Below are 20,413 nucleotides of genomic sequence, written 5' to 3' on the forward strand. Positions count from 1 at the left end.
GAATACGTTATGTATGGAAAAAGAATCTGCGAGGGTCAGACGAAAAGACACAGGATTAAGAACCTCAGAAATCCTATACGGACCAATAAAACGAGGTTTAAACTTAGGAGAGGAAACCTTCATAGGAATATGACGAGAAGATAACCAAACCAGATCCCCAACACGAAGTCGGGGACCCACACGGCGTCTGTGATTAGCGAAAAGTTGAGCCTTCTCCTGGGACAAGGTCAAATTGTCCACTACCTGAGTCCAAATCTGCTGCAACCTGTCCACCACAGTATCCACACCAGGACAGTCCGAAGACTCAACCTGTCCTGAAGAGAAACGAGGATGGAACCCAGAATTGCAGAAAAACGGCGAAACCAAGGTAGCTGAGCTGGCCCGATTATTAAGGGCGAACTCAGCCAAAGGCAAAAAGGACACCCAGTCATCCTGATCAGCAGAAACAAAGCATCTCAGATATGTCTCCAAGGTCTGATTGGTTTGTTCGGTCTGGCCATTAGTCTGAGGATGGAAAGCCAAGGAAAAAGACAAGTCAATGCCCATCCTACCACAAAAGGCTCGCCAAAACCTCGAAACAAACTGGGAACCTCTGTCAGAAACAATGTTCTCTGGAATGCCATGCAAACGAACCACATGCTGGAAGAACAAAGGCACCAAATCAGAGGAGGAAGGCAATTTAGACAAGGGTACCAGATGGACCATCTTAGAAAAGCGATCACAGACCACCCAAATGACTGACATCTTTTGAGAAACGGGAAGGTCAGAAATAAAATCCATAGAGATATGTGTCCAAGGCCTCTTCGGGACCGGCAAGGGCAAAAGCAACCCACTGGCACGAGAACAGCAGGGCTTAGCCCGAGCACAAATCCCACAGGACTGCACAAAAGTACGCACATCCTGCGACAGAGACGGCCACCAAAAGGATCTACCCACTAACTCTCTGGTACCACAGATTCCAGGATGACCAGCCAACACCGAACAATGAAGTTCAGAGATAACTCTATTCGTCCACCTATCAGGGACAAACAGTTTCTCCGCTGGGCAACGATCAGGTTTATTAGCCTGAAATTTTTGCAGCACACGCCGCAAATCAGGGGAGATGGCAGACACAATTACTCCTTCCTTGAGGATACCCACCGGCTCAGATAAACCCGGAGAGTCGGGCACAAAACTCCTAGACATAGCATCCGCCTTCACAATCAGGAATTTATCCAGGTACTCACGGAAGATGTCATGCATAAAGGATTGAAACACTGATGGAGCATTGGCAAGTCCGAACGGCATCACTAGATACTCAAAATGACCCTCGGGCGTATTAAATGCAGTTTTCCATTCATCGCCTTGCCTGATTCTCACCAGATTATACGCACCACGAAGATCTATCTTAGTGAACCAACTAGCCCCCTTAATCCGAGCAAACAAATCAGATAACAATGGCAAGGGGTACTGAAATTTAACAGTGATCTTATTAAGAAGGCGGTAATCTATACACGGTCTCAGCGAACCATCCTTCTTGGCTACAAAAAAGAACCCTGCTCCTAATGGCGACGATGATGGGCGAATATGCCCCTTCTCCAGGGATTCCTTCACATAACTGCGCATAGCGGTGTGCTCAGGCACGGATAAATTAAACAGTCGACCTTTTGGGAATTTACTACCAGGAATCAAATTGATAGCACAATCACAATCCCTATGCGGAGGTAGGGCATCGGACTTGGGCTCATCAAATACATCCCGGTAATCAGACAAGAACTCTGGAACCTCAGAAGGGGTGGATGACGAAATTGACAGAAATGGAACATCACCATGTACCCCCAGACAACCCCAGCTGGACACCAACATGGAATTCCAATCCAACACTGGATTATGGGCTTGTAGCCATGGCAACCCCAACACGACCACATCATGCAGATTATGCAACACCAGAAAGCGAATAACCTCCTGATGTGCAGGAGCCATGCACATGGTCAGCTGGGTCCAGTATTGAGGCTTATTCTTGGCCAAAGGTGTAGCATCAATTCCTCTCAATGGAATAGGACACTGCAAGGGCTCCAAGAAAAACCCACAACGTTTAGCATAATCCAAGTCCATCAAATTCAGGGCAGCGCCTGAATCCACAAACGCCATGACAGAATACGACGACAAGGAGCATATCAAGGTAACGGACAGAAGAAATTTTGACTGTACCGTACCAATGGTGGCAGACCTAGCGAACCGCTTAGTGCGCTTAGGACAATCAGAGATAGCATGAGTGGAATCACCACAGTAGAAACACAGCCCATTCAGACGTCTGTGTTCTTGCCGTTCAACTCTGGTCATAGTCCTATCGCACTGCATAGGATCAGGTTTAATCTCAGGTAATACCGCCAAATGGTGCACAGATTTACGCTCACGCAAGCGTCGACCGATCTGAATGGCCAAAGACATAGACTCATTCAAACCAGCGGGCATAGGAAATCCCACCATGACATCCTTAATGGCTTCAGAGAGACCCTTTCTGAAAATGGCTGCAAGCGCAGATTCATTCCATTGAGTGAGCACGGACCATTTTCTAAATTTCTGGCAATATAGCTCTATCTCATCCTGAGCCTGACAAAGAGCCAGCAAATTTTTTTCTGCCTGATCTACTGAATTAGGCTCATCGTACAGCAATCCAAGCGCCAGGAAAAACGCATCGATATTACTTAATGCAGGATCTCCTCACGCAAGAGAAAATGCCCAGTCCTGAGGGTCGCCACGCAAAAAAGAAATGACGATCCTAACCTGTTGCGCTGGGTCACCAGAGGAGCGAGGTTTCAAAGCCAGAAACAGTTTACAATTATTCTTGAAACTCAGAAATTTAGTTCTATCTCCAAAAAACAAATCTGGAATAGGAATTCTCGGTTCTAACAAAGAATTCTGAACCACAAAATTTTGAATATCTTGAACTCTTGCCGTGAGCTGATCTACACATGAAGACAGACCTTTAATGTCCATTGTAACACCTGTGTCCTGAACCACCCAAATATCTAGGGGGAAAAAAAGACAAATCACAGTGCAAAGGAAAAAAAAATGGTCTCAGAATTTCTTTTTTCCCTCTATTGAGAATCATTAGTACTTTTGGCTTCCTGTACTGTTATGATAGGCAATTCAGTATCACAATGGACATAGCGGTCAGAGCACATACAGTGATCTGACAATAACCCAAAATAATAGAACGAGCTCTGAGACGTGGGAACTCTGTAGACCGCAATTGCTGATCCTCTCCAATCACAACTAGAGGCAGCCGTGGATTGCGCCTAACGCTCCCTATGCAACTCGGCACAGCCTGAGAAACTAACTAGCCTGAAGATAGAAAAATAAGCCTACCTTGCCTCAGAGAAATACCCCAAAGGAAAAGGCAGCCCCCCACATATAATGACTGTGAGTAAGATGAAAAGACAAACGTAGGGATGAAATAGATTCAGCAAAGTGAGGCCCGATATTCTAGACAGAACGAGGACAGGAAAGATAACTTTGCGGTCTACACAAAACCCTAAAGAAAACCACGCAAAGGGGGCAAAAAGACCCTCCGTACCGAACTAACGGCACGGAGGTACACCCTTTGCGTCCCAGAGCTTCCAGCAAAACAAATAGACAAGCTGGACAGAAAAAATAGCAACAAATAGCAAAGAAGCACTTAGCTATGCAGAGCAGCAGGCCACAGGAATGATCCAGAGAAACACAAGTCCAACACTGGAACATTGACAGGAAGCATGGATCAAAGCATTAGGTGGAGTTAAGTAGAGAAGCAGCTAACGACCTCACCAGATCACCTGAGGGAGGAAACTCAGAAGCTGCAGTACCACTTTCCTCCACAAACGGAAGCTCCCAGAGAGAATCAGCCGAAGTACCACTTGTGACCACAGGAGTGAACTCTGCCACAGAATTCACAACAGTGGTTACCCTAAGAAGATAATCTATTCTGCGTATCAGAGGGCCAGGACTAGCCCGCGCTCGGATTTACTTCAGAGACAGACACGTGAGTTGGATACACCACTTGGTATTGTGACTACCTTTAACAACCAGTGGCAGGACATCTATAAGATCCTTGATCGCAGTTGGGGCACTCTATTGAGTGAACCCAGATTAACACCGCTTATCTCGGTCACCCCTAAATTGATAGCCCGACGGGCAAAGAATCTGAAGGCTATGCTTTGCCACAGTCATTTTACACGCCCTACATCTAGATTAAATAGGGGAATCAGGACTTTTGGAACCTTTCCATGTGGCGGTTGTAATGTTTGCCAGTACATGGTGGCGCAGGATGGCCTTTCGCTCACTGTCTCTCCCTTTCAGATTACTCCGAAAAAAGCCTTCTTCAGCTGCAAGACTTGTTCACTTGTTTATGCTCTAATCTGCGACTGCCCGAAAGTCTACGTGGGACAGACCACGCAGGAATTGCGAAGAAGAACACAGCAACACTTGTCTAATATCTCCACGGCATTTAGGGATCGTGAAAGGGGAAGGGGCATTTCATCTGTTGCTACTCACTTCTTGGACTTTCACAGTGGATGGACTAGGGGACTAAGGGTTATGAGACTTGAGGGAATCTCACAAAATATCCGTGGTGGCGATGTGGTCAGGAGACTGCTAAGATGCGAATCAAAGTGGATCCACAATTTGAATACTCTTACTCCACATGGACTAAATGAGGAATTGCTTTTTACTGGCTATTACAAACAACTTTAAAATATGTAGTGTTTGTGAAATAATGATAAAGTGTGGGTGCGTATTTTGCCTATGTGACTCTTTCCTCTTCCAGGTCTCGAGTATTATTCTGCTCTGGTCACTTAATACGGATGAACCTATCCGTTGAAAACCATGTTTTTCTTAAATATCTGAAACTAATTGTTTATTCTAATATCTGCATCACTTTCCATACTATGCTATGTGACCTTATGTATTGTGCCAGGCTTGGGTATTCATTTCTGCGTATGCAGTCTCGTCATGTCTTAACCTATGGTACCACGTACATGTACTTATATGCATTATTTTGTTCCCTGGTATATTTTGGGCACCCTGATATGTTAGTATCCGTGTGGTGGTTATAGGTTGTCCACCTTCATATTTTCCCGCTGCCTAGGAGATTTCTCTCTCCTTTTGTCCCCCTGTCTCACTGTAACCGTACCTGGCACATTGTGATAGGTACTAAGTATTGTCATCTTAGGAGTTCCTCTGTCTCTTCGGTGTCCATCCTCGGCCCACTGCGCGTGCGCTGGTTTGCGCATGCGCGCTGGGCCCGGGGCAGCCATCTTGGGACAGAGGACCTTTACTTCACGCGCCTTATTACGCAGGCGCCGGTATGCTGGGTTCTGGGTCGGGCGCTTCCGGTCTGTGTTGCGCCCGCTTTGGATGTACTGCACGTGTGCCCATTGTGATTGGTACTAGGTGCCACCATCCTATTGGTTCCTCTATCTCCTCATTGTCCGTCCTCGGCCCACTGCTAGTGTGCTGGTTTGCGCGTGCGCGCTGGGCCTTGGGCGGATATCTTGGGACAAGGGACTTAGACTTCATGCACCTCACTGCGCAGGCGCTGGTGTGTTGGACACTGGGTCGGGCGCTTCCTGTCTGTGTTGCGTCTGCTGCGGATGCATTGCACATGCGCCGACTTGGCGCGTGCGCACTCGCACCCGGGTGGGCGCTCCGGAACAGGAGCCCCGGCCTCTTTCCTCTCACCGCGCAGCCACGGGCGTTGTAGGCCACTTCCGGTCCCCTGATGCTTGTTTACTATCCGGACTCTGTCCGGACACCTCCTGTCTCCAGCTGACTCTACTCTGCTAATTATCTGAAAGGTATTTAACTACTTCAGATGGAGACTACTCACTACTGATATTGCCCCTGAGGAAGCCAGTTTACTGGCGATACGCGTTGGGCACCTGTGCCCGGTGCCACCTTCTCATTTTTACCATCTTCTATTGCCCTGATCCACCACATGGGAATGCTACCTTGGAGACCTGGTACATTTCGTCAGATAGTATAGGGCACCCTATTGTTTGGCAAATCCTTAGCCACGAGGGTTTCTTATTTGGGGTATTTGGGTTTCCTAAAAACCCCTTATATTTGGATTCCTTAGGTAGTTTTCAGGGTGGCACTGAGGTTTGACCTTATTATAGGTCTGGTCTTCATACCTTTTTGCTATGTTTTTGCAATTTTAATTGTTTTTAACTGCTTTGTGTAGTGTTCTAAAAGTGTGGTTTAATAAAATTGTTATACTTTGATAAATCTCTGTGGTGATTCCTTTAGTATGCATGCTACCCTTTCCTTTGTTCATTGTACAGACAGTGGTATTGCTGCAATGTCAAGGCAAGTTTATTTAAACTTCATAAACCGTTCAGCATAGTAAAACAAAAGAACAGCCTTTTACGGCACAAAGTGAAAACATAGAATAAAAATTCCATACAACATACAGCGGGTCCGCCCGCTCAGGATAGTGTCCGATTCTTTAGCACAGACCAACACACAGGAGATCCACACATCCAGCTCCAGACACTGAATGAGAGACTCGGCCTCCATTTTATCTGCCAAATCATGCCCCTGGGGTTGGGATATGCGAGCAGTCTCTTATGACAGCTCGTAAAACCCAGCCCTGGAATGGCTTAATAACTCTCTCAGCACTACAGGTCCTTCTCAAAAAATTAGCATATAGTGTTAAATTTCATTATTTACCATAATGTAATGATTACAATTAAACTTTCATATATTATAGATTCATTATCCACCAACTGAAATTTGTCAGGTCTTTTATTGTTTTAATACTGATGATTTTGGCATACAACTCCTGATAACCCAAAAAACCTGTCTCAATAAATTAGCATATTTCACCCATCCAATCAAATAAAAGTGTTTTTTAATAACAAACAAAAAAACCATCAAATAATAATGTTCAGTTATGCACTCAACACTTGGTCAGGAATCCTTTGGCAGAAATGACTGCTTCAATGCGGCGTGGCATGGAGGCAATCAGCCTGTGACACTGCTGAGATGTTATGGAGGCCCAGGATGCTTCAATAGCGGCCTTAAGCTCATCCAGAGTGTTGGGTCTTGCGTCTCTCAACTTTCTCTTCACAATATCCCACAGATTCTCTATGGGGTTCAGGTCAGGAGAGTTGGCAGGCCAATTGAGCACAGTAATACCATGGTCAGTAAACCATTTACCAGTGGTTTTGGCACTGTGAGCAGGTGCCAGGTCGTGCTGAAAAATGAAATCTTCATCTCCATAAAGCATTTCAGCCGATGGAAGCATGAAGTGCTCCAAAATCTCCTGATAGCTAGCTGCATTGACCCTGCCCTTGATGAAACACAGTGGACCAACACCAGCAGCTGACATGGCACCCCACACCATCACTGACTGTGGGTACTTGACACTGGACTTCAGGCATTTTGGCATTTCCTTCTCCCCAGTCTTCCTCCAGACTCTGGCACCTTGATTTCTGAATGACATGCAAAATTTGCTTTCATCAGAAAAAAGTACTTGGGACCACTTAGCAACAGTCCAGTGCTGCTTCTCTGTAGCTCAAAAGTGGCTTTACCTGGGGAATGCGGCACCTGTAGCCCATTTCCTGCACACGCCTGTGCACGGTGGCACTGGATGTTTCCACACCAGACTCAGTCCACTGCTTCCTCAGGTTCCCCAAGGTCTGGAATCGGTCCTTCTCCACAATCTTCCTCAGGGTCTGGTCTCCTCTTCTCGTTGTACAGCGTTTTCTGCCACATTGTTTCCTTCCAACAGACTTACCATTGAGGTGCCTTGATACAGCACTCTGGGCACAGCCTATTTGTTGAGAAATTTCTTTCTGGGTCTTACCCTCTTGCTTGAGGGTGTCAATGATGGCCTTCTTGACATCCGTCAGGTCGCTAGTCTTACCCATGATGGGGGTTTTGAGTAATGAACCAGGCAGGGAGTTTATAAAAGCCTCAGGTATCTTTTGCATGTGTTTAGAGTTAATTAGTTGATTCAGAAGATTAGGGTAATAGGTCGTTTAGAGAACCTTTTCTTGATATGCTAATTTATTGAGACAGGTTTTTTGGGTTATCAGGAGTTGTATGCCAAAATCATCAGTATTAAAACAATAAAAGACCTGACAAATTTCAGTTGGTGGATAATGAATCTATAATATATGAAAGTTTAATTGTAATCATTACATTATGGTAAATAATGAAATTTAACACTATATGCTAATTTTTTGAGAAGGACCTGTATATGTGCTAGAGCATTCTTCTGAGCTCACATCATAGCAGCTAATAGCCGCAATGACACATATATCTCCTCAAGGACTAGTCCGGCAGCCATCTTACACATTAGACTAAAGTTACATGAAAGCACTGATTTTGGGGGCTTCGGGCGACTATATAATGTATTTGGGGGCCTCACGACAGATGATGTCAGCGCAGAGAAGCATCTGACATCCTGAATTTCAGAGGCTAATCCATTTGTTCTTCCTGTAGATAATCCTCCGCTAGAGGAGTCTGGGGGCGACTCTCTCATACAGACCACAGGAAAGCTGAAATATTTGTGTGTATGGGGGAGTCGGAAGAGATGGCCGTCTGCCAAATGACCATTCAGCCAACACTTATCTCATGTGTATGGGGCCATTAGTATTATACTGACAGCAGTGATGATACACGACACTTACAGTAGTACAGGGCATCACCGGAGCAATCAGAGGCTTGTATGTTGCATGATCGCACTAATCAGAGGGGTTTAAAAAAAAGTTTCAAATTGAAAAAAAAATCACAGTTTTAGCAACAAGAAATATCTGTCACTATATGGAAAGCAGAGTCACTGCACAATGTTAAGTTACGTCCATAACAATTTTATTATACCTTATTATCCTATATGACTCTATATAATATGAGTTTCACTTTTTGTATTGAGGAATTGAAATAAATTAACTTTTTGATGATATTCTAATTTTGCAAGATGCACCTGCATACGTGGGGGTATGGCAGAACTGTGGAAATATCTTTTGTGTGAGAGATGCCAGTACTGTGGAAACTTTATACTATGTGAGAGGCATCATATATACTGCATAAGGGGTGTAAAATGGTGTGTCATAAGAAGAAAGAATCCTCATGGCTGTGCTGCATTTGTACAAAATAACTGCCATCAGCCATCCAGACGGGACCCTGCGGAATCAATGGGAAAAGGGAAAGTTTCAGGAAGAAAGTGTCTAGATGGTACACCAGATCAGGTGACCGTGATGACACAGTTTCCTGTTATTATGAAGGTCATAGCCCTACAACCTGAACAGATTTGGCACCAAGCCAAACAACAGGGTGCCAGGGAACAATTTGAAGTACCAGGACATGGTAAAGTTCCCGAGGCAGCTGGTTATGGTGGCAGAACCCAGGCGGCACCAGATGAGTCACAGAGTCCAGACTATGCCAGCCAAGGCCTGAGAACCACACCTGCGCTGATCAAGACCCGGAGTCCAGACTATGCCAGCCAAGACCTGAGAACCACACCTGCCTTGGTCAAGACCCGGAGTCCAAACTATACCAGCCAAGACCTGAGAACCAGACCTGCCCTGGTCAAGACCCGGAGTCCAAACTATGCCTGTCAAGGCCTGAGAACCTGACCTGTGCCGGTCAAGACCCAGAGTGCAAACTATGCCAGGCAAGAGCAGAGTCACAGCTCTTATTACTTCTGGGACAAGACACATCCATCTTTGGTCAAGCACTGAAGATCTGTGAGGAGATTCCACTCAGTAGTACAGGCCTGCAGAGAAGAGCAGGAGGGGCGAGTAACAGGTGCTATTGCTTCCAGCACTGACGTCAGTACAGGTAAAGAAGAAAAAACCACACCAGGTGATTTCCATTAAAAAATCACATTAAATATCAAGGCATCTGTGCCTATGAGTAAGGAAATGAAGTCTGAAATGCGTTAGACGTGTGGGGGATGTTTGCCCCTTGATATTTAATGCCATGTATGTTTTTAACTTTTTGCAAACTATGGATTAAATAAAAAGACAAATCTGGCTTTTTTATGAAAATCACCTCGTGCTGTTTTTTTCTTCTATGCCTGCATTTACAAGTGGATTCCAGCCATATTGAACCTGGCCCCCATGGCCCTGTGATACTCTGGTCAGCACTGATTAATTCCTTTTTCCCTTTCCCCATGTTCAGTACAGGTGTTGGTCCAGGGTAGCACAACAGACAAGATGAAAGATGACTGAAGTGAAGGCGGCCCAGCGAGCCTTGATAGACTTTATTAGGAGGACTTATGGCCTAATGGGAAAAGGTGGATACCCCACTATGGCCGGTGTTCGCAGAAGAGAGCGTTGTCAACTATATGTGTCAGGAAAATCACCCTTGTCAGTAGCTAAAGTAACATGTGGTTAGAGGCTGCTATTACAGTGAGAGTGAGGCGGAGAATTCATTGTGTATCTGATATTGGATATTTCACCTCATAATCACCCTGTTTTGCATTATTCACTGTTGCCATAGTGATCGCAATTCCCATTATCAGGAAATAAATAATTATATTAGTTACTTCCGCCTTGTGTTAGGGTATGTTTCCACGATCAGGATGGCCGGCGGTGTCGTCGCCCACTTTCTGGGACGCGATGATGCCGGATGTGTTCATAGCACACATCCGGGATCATTGCACCCCACCATAAGGCCCTGTGCTATACCTTGCGGCGACGCAGCATTGCCGCAAGGTAGACGGACATACTGCGATCTTAAAAGACGCGCCGCATGTCCGGAGTCGCAGGGCCGCCGCGTGCGTGTTACCACGCCTAGTGGAGACGGGATTTCATTCAATCTCCTCCACTATGCTGTAACATCTGGACGCTGCGTGTCTGACGCTGCGGCTCTATGCAGCGTCAAACACGCAGCGTTTCCTGCACGTGGAAACATACCCTTAGTCGGCGTGTTGTACCCGGTCACCTGCTCACAGGGGCATAAGGGAGACATTATACTGTGTGGGGGCATCATAAATACTGCATAAGGGGCATTACACTGTGTGGGGCCAAGAAAGGGGCCCTGTACTAGGAGAACAATCCGTTCCCTCACTTCCTGTCTTCCATAGTTGGGTCGTATGTATCTATTACAGGAAACAGAACAAAAACGTTGTGATTCTTATAAAGTGGCAACAAAGACACCAGAAGAGTCTCAGTACTGAAGGGGTTAATGTCCCCCCCCCCCAGTTATGGGGAATCTCCACATACCTCCACCTGCAGAGCCGCACTCCACATATATGGCTGCTCTGTGCACAGGACCTGTGATGAGGTCACAGGAGGGGAGGAGTCAGGGGTCACATGATCAGGGGCCTCAGGGTATGATATCCACAGTGTAGACCCTACATGGAGACTTCTCCTCAGTCAGTGACGTTTCCGCCATTATTCCCCCTCACTACTGGCACAATTACCCCGCGCCGCCTTTTCTACACAGTGTTATGTGTGGAATGTAACGTGTGATTTCCCTGGAGACAAATAGACCCCACACATGAGGGAATTATCACCAGTTACCGGACGGCTACTATATGGCGGCATATGATTGTGCTATCGACTCCATACCAGGAGCTAAAATGCCGAAATCTCACTTATTTAACCCCTTCCAGAGTCCGGCTAAGGGTCATATACGGCCATGCACCTCTCCAGTCATCATGTTTTGTTTTTTGGTAAAAGGATGGAGGGCGGTGTCCATGCTTGGATTTTAGAGAGATTAATAAAATCACGGTGCACCTTCCCTATCCTTTACCCCTTATACCTGACCTGTTTAGCCAATTATCTGGAGATAAATGATTTTACAGACTCAACATGAGAGGGGCATAAAGCCTTATAGGTATACGCCATGGTGACGGATGGAAGACCGCATTCAATACACCTGAGGGGCAGATTGAACATTTGCTGATGCCACGCAGATTAAGCAATGCTCCATCAATCTTTGAAAATGTCATAAATTATATGTTTTTCTCACTGGTTGGTAGATATGCGGGAGTTTACCTGGATGATATGTTGAGTTACTCACGTACTCTGCAGGAGCATCATGAGCATGTCAGACAGCTGGAGTGGGAAAAACATTACCCAGCAATCCTCCTTTGACATTTTGAATAGAGCTCCATCATTAAAAAATGTCCTAGCACCAAGAAAGATAAAAAAGAAGATGGAAGATTCGCTAAAAGTGGTGTGTCTTCCAAATAAAATCATTACATGCGATATGTAAAATTGTCTATGTTGTCACACGATCTGCCATGATGTCTCTGAACTCACCCTTCATTCTACAGGTGACATTTTCCCTATCAAAAGTCCCATGTCACGTTCCACCAGTTATGTTATATACGTAATTACCGTATTTTTCGGACTATAAGACGCACCGGACCATAAGACGCACCCCAAATTTGGGGTGAAAATTGCAGAAAAAAAGATTTTTTATAAGATGGGGGTCCGTCTTATTGTCCGAATTTACAGTATCTTACCTGAGGGATGGCGGTGGCAGAGCAAGGTCACAGGAGGCAAGGTGTCGGCAGAGGTGGGGTGATGCTGGGATGAGGAGGTGCTGGGATGAGAAGGTGCTGGGATGAGGAGGTGCTGGGATGAGAAGGTGCTGGGATCAGGAGGTGCTGGGATGAGAAGGTGCTGGGATCAGGAGGTGCTGGGATCAGGAGGTGCTGGGATGAGAAGGTGCTGGGATCAGGAGGTGCTGGGATCAGGAGGTGCTGGGATCAGGAGGTGCTGGGATGAGAAGGTGCTGGGATCAGGAGGTGCTGGGATCAGGAGGTGCTGGGATCAGGAGGTGCAGTGAGAGGTATGGCGTGAGAGGGGTCCCTGGCTTACCATGCAGGCTTACCTTGGTGGCAGAGGTGCGGTGGCAGAGGTCCGGTGGCAGAGGTGCGGTGGTGGGGGTGTGGCGGCAGAGGAGGCGCAGTAAGCGGGGTCCCTTTCCCCGGTATGGTGATGCAGCAGGCCCGGTATGCAGCAGAGCCGGGTGAATCCTATTGTTATCGGTAGGCGCGGCCATCTTCCTGAGGCTGCGCGTGTGCAGATGAAGCGCTCTGCTCCCGGGGCTTCAGGAAAATGGCCGCGGGAGGCCGCGCGTGCGCAGATGGAGATCGCGGCGGCCATTTTCCTGAAGCCCCGGGAAGCAGAGCGCTCCATCTGCGCACGCGCGGCCTCCGGAAAATGGCCGCCACCACCGATAACAAGAGGATTCACCCGGCTCTGCTGCATACCGGGCCTGCTGCATCACCATACCGGGGAAAGGGACCCCGCTTACTGCGCCTCCTCTGCCGCCACACCCCCAACACCGCACCTCTGCCACCGGACCTCTGCCACCGCACCTCTGCCGCCACGGTAAGACTGCATTGCGACTATTAGATGCACCCCCCATTTTCCCCCCTTTTTTTGGGGGGGGAAAGTGCGTCTTTTAGTCCGAAAAATACGGTATATGCTAATGTCAGAATGTATATGTGGGAAGGATTAACCAACCGCTCCACAAAAGGCTGAACTTGCACCAATATTCAATAGGGTTTTCTCAATCATGGGCTTTCACACCACTGCACCATCAAACACAATAAAGATTACACACAACTGGAAATATTCCCCATAGAGGAGATTCCCCCACAGGTTCAGAATCGCACTAAACTAAATCGGAAAGAAATCTTTTGAATTTATAAACAAAAAATCCTTACTCCACATGGACTCAGTGAAATCACAGATGTAGTTTTGTCACCACCTTTTTGCCATAATTAATTGTATTATTTATTATATTTTATTGTCATATTCATCATAGTCATCATATTATTGGTCTATTCATTGGGGATCTTAATTATTTTAATATTTTTAACATACTTCTAATACATTCATAAATGTGTCATATTTTTTATCACCTTTATTTCTAATACAGTTTTAATAAATTTCTACTATAATAACACCTAGTTTGTTTATCTCAAATCGGGCAATTATTCTTCTCATATCCTGATATATACTATATTATATACTACACACCTGTCACCAATTCCCGTATGTGTAATTCATTCTAATGGTTCCTCCGTTCTGTAGCCTGAGTGATCAGCCGACGCTCCTTGTATCGCATTATTCACCTCATCTACAACACCTCCCTCATTTTCCCTCACTCCCATTCACTACACCTTCTAGCAGCTTCCACCATAGTAGCTTGACCCCGATACATGTTCACTAGGTTTATGCCTCCTGTTACCAGAACAGCCGCGATCAGGAACCAACACGCGCTCTTCGAATAGACAGCCGTCACATACAAGATTCAATCACATTCTTGTTTTGTCAGCACTTCCATTTCTCACTATGTAACACCCCAGACTGACATTCAGGGTATGTGCACACGTAGAAGTGGTCCACGACGGATTTTTAAGCTGCCGATTTGATAAATCCACAGTGCAAAAACACTGCGTTTTTACTGCGGATTTACCACAGATTTTGTGCTGTTCCCACTGCGGTTTTACACCTGCGGTTTTCTATTATGGAGCAGTTGTAAAACCGCTGCGGATTCCGCACAAAGAATTGACATGCTGCGGAATGTAAACTGCTGCGTTTCTGCAAGTTTTTTTATGCAGCATGTGCACTGCGGATTGCATTTCCCATAGGTTTACATTGTACTGTAAACGCATGGGAAACCGATGCGGACCCGCAGCTACGGAAACTCTGCGGATCCGCAGCAAACTCCACAGCGTGTGCACATAGCCTCATTCTTATTACTTATCAACCATTGGGTTACGTATTCGTCTTTAGGTTCAATGGATTATTTTCCAATAATCCTATTTTTTCAGTCCGATGCTGATCCATCAAGTTTACTACTGGCGCACAGCTTTACACCACTATACCTGTGACTTCAGAAACTTACTGATCACCAGTTCCCATCTCATATAGGAAACTACTGACACAACTAAGTAAAACCATTTATAAATGATTTATTTAATGGCAAGAACTATTTAATTCATTTCACATACCGTATTTTTCATACGAGGCACTCTTTTTTACCAAATTTTTTTGGGTCAAAATGGGGTGCATCTTATTATTCGGATGTACTTACCCAGAATGTGGCAGCAGCAGGAGTTGGGTGATTCTGCCAACTTTGGGCTGGGAAGAGGGGGTGTTCTGGATCGCCCTACCAGAGCAGTGGGGTACTTGACACCGGATCCGGTTTTAAAGGGGATGTCACGGTGGCTGCGACCCCCACAGGGGGGACCCCCGTTGCCGGAGTCGGACTGATTGGTCCCGGAATCCCACGACATTCGTCTTCTGTCGGTAAGTTTGTAGGTCTCCCATCAAGGACAGGAAATCAACTGATGCGGGAGATAGGTACCGCCTTTTTATCTGTAGGTTTCCTGTCCTTGGTGGGTGGATCACCTCTCTCCGTGGTGCCATCATGGGCGTCAGAGAAAAGAAGGCTAAGAGGAGACTTAATAACTGTCTACAAATATTTGAATGGATGTCACAGTGTATGGGTAAGGGATCATCCTTCTTCTAATTTACACATGGAAACCCGAGGAGCAATGGAATGTACAGTACAGACCAAAAGTTTGGACACACCTTCTCATTTAAAGATTTTTCTGTATTTTCATGACTATGAAAATTGTACATTCACACTGAAGGCATCAAAACTATGAATTAACAAATGTCCGGTTTGAGTTTAGTTGGACCATCATTTATTTTTGAACAGGACAATGACCCCAAACACACCTCCAGGCTGTGTAAGGTGTTGTGAATTCTGCTTTTGGGTTCCCCCCAGTGGTTGTAGGTGGGAGTTGCAGTCCTGGCCAGGTGTTTCTGCTGATTGCAGTTCTGACTGGGATATTTAGGTGTGCAGGATTCATTAGTCCTTGCTAGTTGTCAATGTTTCTTGGGAAGTGTTGGATCACTTTCTGGCTTCTCCTGCTTAGCTGCCAATTCAGCAAAGATAAGTGTCTGTTTCTTTTTCTGTGGCACACATGCAGTGTGCTTATATTCTGTGCTATTCATTTGTTTTTCTCTTGTCCAGCTTAGACTGTGTCAGTGTTTTCTCAGTCTTGTTGGATTCTCTGGAGTTGCAGATATACGCTCCACATCTTTAGTTAGATGGTGGAGTTTTTGTATTTTCTGCTGTGGATATTTTTGGAAGGATTTTTAATACTTTAATAATTCAATCTATACACTTGGCTTGGGACAACTCATAAAGTCCCATGGATTCCAGTACCACCTCTATGCTGACAACACTCAGATCTACCTCTCTGGCCCAGACGTCACCGCTCTGCTGTCCAGAATCCCAGAGTGCCTATCAGCCATATCCTCCTTCTTCTCCTCTCGCTTCCTCAAACTCAATGTGGACAAATCTGAACTCATCATCTTTCCTCCATCCCACAAATCTTCCTTACTTGACCTATCTATCGCAGTCAATGACATCATGCTTTCCCCTGTACCCGAAGTCCGCTGCCTCGGAGTAACCTTCGACTCTGCCCTGTCCTTCAAACCACACATCCAAGCTCTTTCCACCTCCTGTCGCCTCCAGCTCAAAAATATCTCCAGGATCCGTCCTTTCCTCAACCCCCAATCTACTAAAATGCTTGTGCACGCCCTCATCATTTCCCGCCTTGACTACTGCAACATCCTTTTCTGTGGCCTCCCTGCTAACACCCTTGCACCTCTCCAGTCCATCCTTAACTCTGCTGCCCGACTAATCCATCTCTCTCCTCGCTACTCCTCCGCTTCCCCCCTCTGCAAATCTCTTCACTGGCTCCCATTCCCTCAGCGTATCCAGTTCAAATTGCTAATACTGACCTACAAAGCCATCCACAACCTGTCTCCTCCATATATCTCTGAACTAATCTCTCGATATCTTCCCTCACGTGACCTCCGGTCCTCCCAAGACCTCCTTCTCTCCTCCACACTTATTCGCTCCTCATCCAATCACCTCCAAGACTTCTCCCGAATATCCCCCATCCTCTGGAACTCTCTGCCCCAATACGTCCGACTATCAACCACAGTCGGATCCTTCAGACGGAACCTGAAAACTCATCTCTTCAGGAAAGCCTACAGCCTGCACTGACATCGCTGCTGCCTCATCACTATCGAAGCTACCGCCTCACCAACACCGGAGCTACCGCCTCACCAACACCGGAGCTACCGCCTCACCAACACCGGGGCTCCTGCAACCCTCAACCTACTGTCTCCTCCCCCATAATCCTGTAGAATGTAAGCCCGCAAGGGCAGGGTTCTCGCCCCTCTGTATCAGTCCGTCATTGTTAGTTTGTTTACTGTATGTGATATTTGTAACTTGTATGTAACCCCTTCTCATGTACAGCACCATGGAATCAATGGTGCTATATAAATAAATAATAATAATAATACTGACCGCTTAGTATCCTGTCCTATCCTTTCCTATTTAGCTATTGTGGCCTCATTTGCTAAATCCTGTTTCCTGCCTGCGTGTGTCTTTTCCTCTGCTACTCACAGTCATTATTTGTGGGGGGCTGTCTATTCTTTGGGGTTCTGCTCCGAGGCAAGGTAGAATTCCTATTTCCATCTATAGGGGTATTTAGTCCTCCGGCTTTGTCGAGGTGTCTAGGTTTTGTTAGGCACACCCCACGGCTACTTCTAGTTGTGGTGTTAAGATCAGGGTTTGCGGTCAGTATAGTTACCACCTACTCCAGTGAAAGTTTTCATGCTGCTCCAGGGTCACCTGATCATAACAGTACAACTGGCCAAAAATGAGTTAAATGCATCTCAGAAGAAGGGAAGAAAGGTCTTGAGCCATTTTTTTTTCTTCAGTCTACTTTGTCTTCTCCTCCCTCTTTATCTCTGGGTGGCTGAAGAGCCTTGTGCTAGCATGAATGTTCAGGAATTAGCTTCTCGTGTAGACCAGCTTGCTGCTAGGGTACAGGGTATTTCTGATTATATTGTTCAGACTCCTGTTTTAGAACCGAAGATTCCTACTCCTGATTTGTTTTTTGGTGACAGGTCCAAATTTTTGAGTTTTAAAAACAACTGTAAACTGTTTTTTGCTTTTAGACCTCGATCTCGATCCTCCGGTGATTCCATTCAGCAGGTTAAAATCGTCATCTCCCTGCTGCGTGGCGACCCGCAGGATTGGGCATTTTCCCTGGAATCTGGGAATACGGCTTTGCTTGATGTAGACTCCTTTTTTCAGGCTTTGGGATTGTTATATGATGAACCTAATTCTGTGGATCAAGCTGAGAAGACCTTGTTGGCCCTGTCTCAGGGTCAAGAGGCGGCAGAATTGTATTGTCAGAAATTTAGAAAATGGTCGGTGTTGACTAAATGGAATAATGATGCTTTGGCGGCAATTTTCAGAAAGGGTCTTTCTGAATCCGTTAAAGATGTTATGGTGGGGTTTCCCACGCCTTCCAATCTGAGTGATTCTATGTCTCTGGCCATTCAGATTGACCGGCGCTTGCGGGAGCGCAGAACTGTGCGCGTTGTGGCGATATCCTCAGAGCAAATTCCTGAGCCAATGCAGTGTGATAGGATTCTGTCTAGAACGGAATGACAAGGTTTCAGACGTCAGAATAGGTTGTGTTATTATTGTGGCGACGCTTCTCATGTCATTTCTGTCTGCCCTAAGCGGACAAAGAGGATCGCCAGTTCAATTACCATCAGTACTGTACAACCTAAATTTTTGTTATGTGTCCTTGATCTGCTCATTGTCATCATTTTCTGTCATGGCGTTTGTGGATTCAGGCGCCGCCTTGAACTTAATGGACTTTGAGTTTGCCAAGCGTTGTGGTTTTTCCTTGCAGCCTTTGCAGAACCCTATTCCTTTAAGGGGCATTGATGCTACACCCTTGGCTAAAAATAAGCCCCAGTTTTGGACACAGGTGACCATGCGCATGGCGCCAGCCCATCAGGAAGATTGTCGATTTCTGGTGTTGCATAATTTGCATGATGCTATCGTGCTGGGTTTTCCCTGGTTGCAGGTACATAATCCTGTGTTGGATTGGAAGTCCATGTCTGTGACTAATTGGGGTTGTCAGGGGGTTCATAATGATGTTCCTTTGATGTCAATCTCCTATTCTTCTTCTTCTGAAATTCCAGAGTTTTTGTCTGATTTTCAGGATGTATTCGATGAGCCCAAGTCCAGTTTTCTTCCACCGCACAGGGACTGCGATTGTGCTATTGACTTAATTCCAGGCTGTAAGTTTCCTAAGGGTCGACTTTTCAACCTGTCTGTGCCTGAACATACCGCCATGCGGATCTATATTAAGGAGTCTTTGGAGAAAGGGCATATTCGACCATCTTCTTCACGATTGGGAGCAGGGTTTTTTTTTTGTTGCTAAAAAAGATGGTTCCTTGAGACCCTGTATTGATTATCGCCTCTTGAATAAGATCACGGTCAAGTTTCAATACCCTTTACCTTTGCTTTCTGATTTGTTTGCTAGGATTAAGGGAGCTAGTTGGTTTACGAAGATTGACCTTCAGGGGGCATATAATCTTGTTTGTATTAAGCAGGGTGATGAATGGAAAACTGCGTTTAACACGCCCGAAGGCCATTTTGAATACCTTGTGATGTCATTCGGACTCTCTAATGCTCCATTTGTTTTTCAGTCCTTCATGCATGATATCTTCCGGACTTATCTTGATAAATTCTTGATTGTATATTTGGACGATATTTTGATTTTTTCCGATGATTGGGAGTCTCATGTGCAACAGGTCAGGATGGTATTTCAGATCCTTCGTGACAATGCACTGTTTGTGAAAGGGTCTAAGTGTCTCTTTGGGGTGCAGATGTTTTCTTTTTTGGGCTTTATTTTTTCTCCCTCGTCTATAGAGATGGATACGGTTAGGGTTCAGGCCATTCATGATTGGATTCAGCCCACATCCGTGAAGAGCCTTCAGAAATTTTTGGGTTTTGCAAATTTTTATCGCCGTTTCATTGCTAATTTTTCCAGCGTGGTTAAACCCTTGACCGATTTGACGAAGAAAGGCGCTGATGTGGCGAATTGGTCCTCTGCGGCTGTCTCTGCCTTTCAGGAGCTTAAACTTCGATTTACTTCTGCTCCGGTGTTGCGCCAACCGGATGTTTCTCTTCCGTTTCAGGTTGAGGTTGACGCTTCTGAGATTGGGGCAGGGACCGTTTTGTCTCAGAGGGATCCTGTTGGTTCCTTAATGAAACCATATGCCTTCTTTTCCCGTAAGTTTTCGCCTGCTGAACGCAATTATGATGTCGGCAATCGGGAGTTGTTGGCTATGAAGTGGGCGTTTGAGGAGTGGCGACATTGGCTTGAGGGAGCTAAGCACCATATTGTGGTCTTGACGGATCATAAGAATCTGATTTACCTCGAGTCTGCCAAACGGCTGAATCCTAGACAGGCTCGATGGTCCTTGTTTTTTTCCCATTTTGATTTTGTGGTCTCGTACCTTCCGGGTTCTAAGAATATTAAGGCTGATGAACTCTCTAGGAGTTTTTTGCCTGATTC

The 20,413-nt window shown here is 45.9% G+C and overlaps 1 protein-coding gene across 2 annotated transcripts in view; it reads right to left on the minus strand.

The window, feature by feature from the left end:
• The window catches only part of LOC138666951 (oocyte zinc finger protein XlCOF22-like), a 95,035-nt gene extending 83,782 nt beyond the window's left edge, over window positions 1-11,253 (minus strand). Inside the window, exon 1 of one of the 2 annotated variants that reach the window (XM_069755154.1) lies at window positions 11,196-11,244. In XM_069755154.1, coding sequence (XP_069611255.1) covers window positions 11,196-11,222 — 27 coding nt within the window. In that variant the 5' untranslated portion in view covers window positions 11,223-11,244. Of the gene's footprint in view, window positions 1-11,195 lie in introns of both variants that reach the window. The other variant, XM_069755155.1, reaches the window with a different exon arrangement.
• Window positions 11,254-20,413: the final 9,160 nt, after the last annotated feature.

The sequence above is a fragment of the Ranitomeya imitator genome, chromosome 2 (genome assembly GCF_032444005.1).
Source record: "Ranitomeya imitator isolate aRanImi1 chromosome 2, aRanImi1.pri, whole genome shotgun sequence".
In the NCBI taxonomy this organism is placed as follows: Eukaryota; Metazoa; Chordata; class Amphibia; order Anura; family Dendrobatidae; genus Ranitomeya; species Ranitomeya imitator.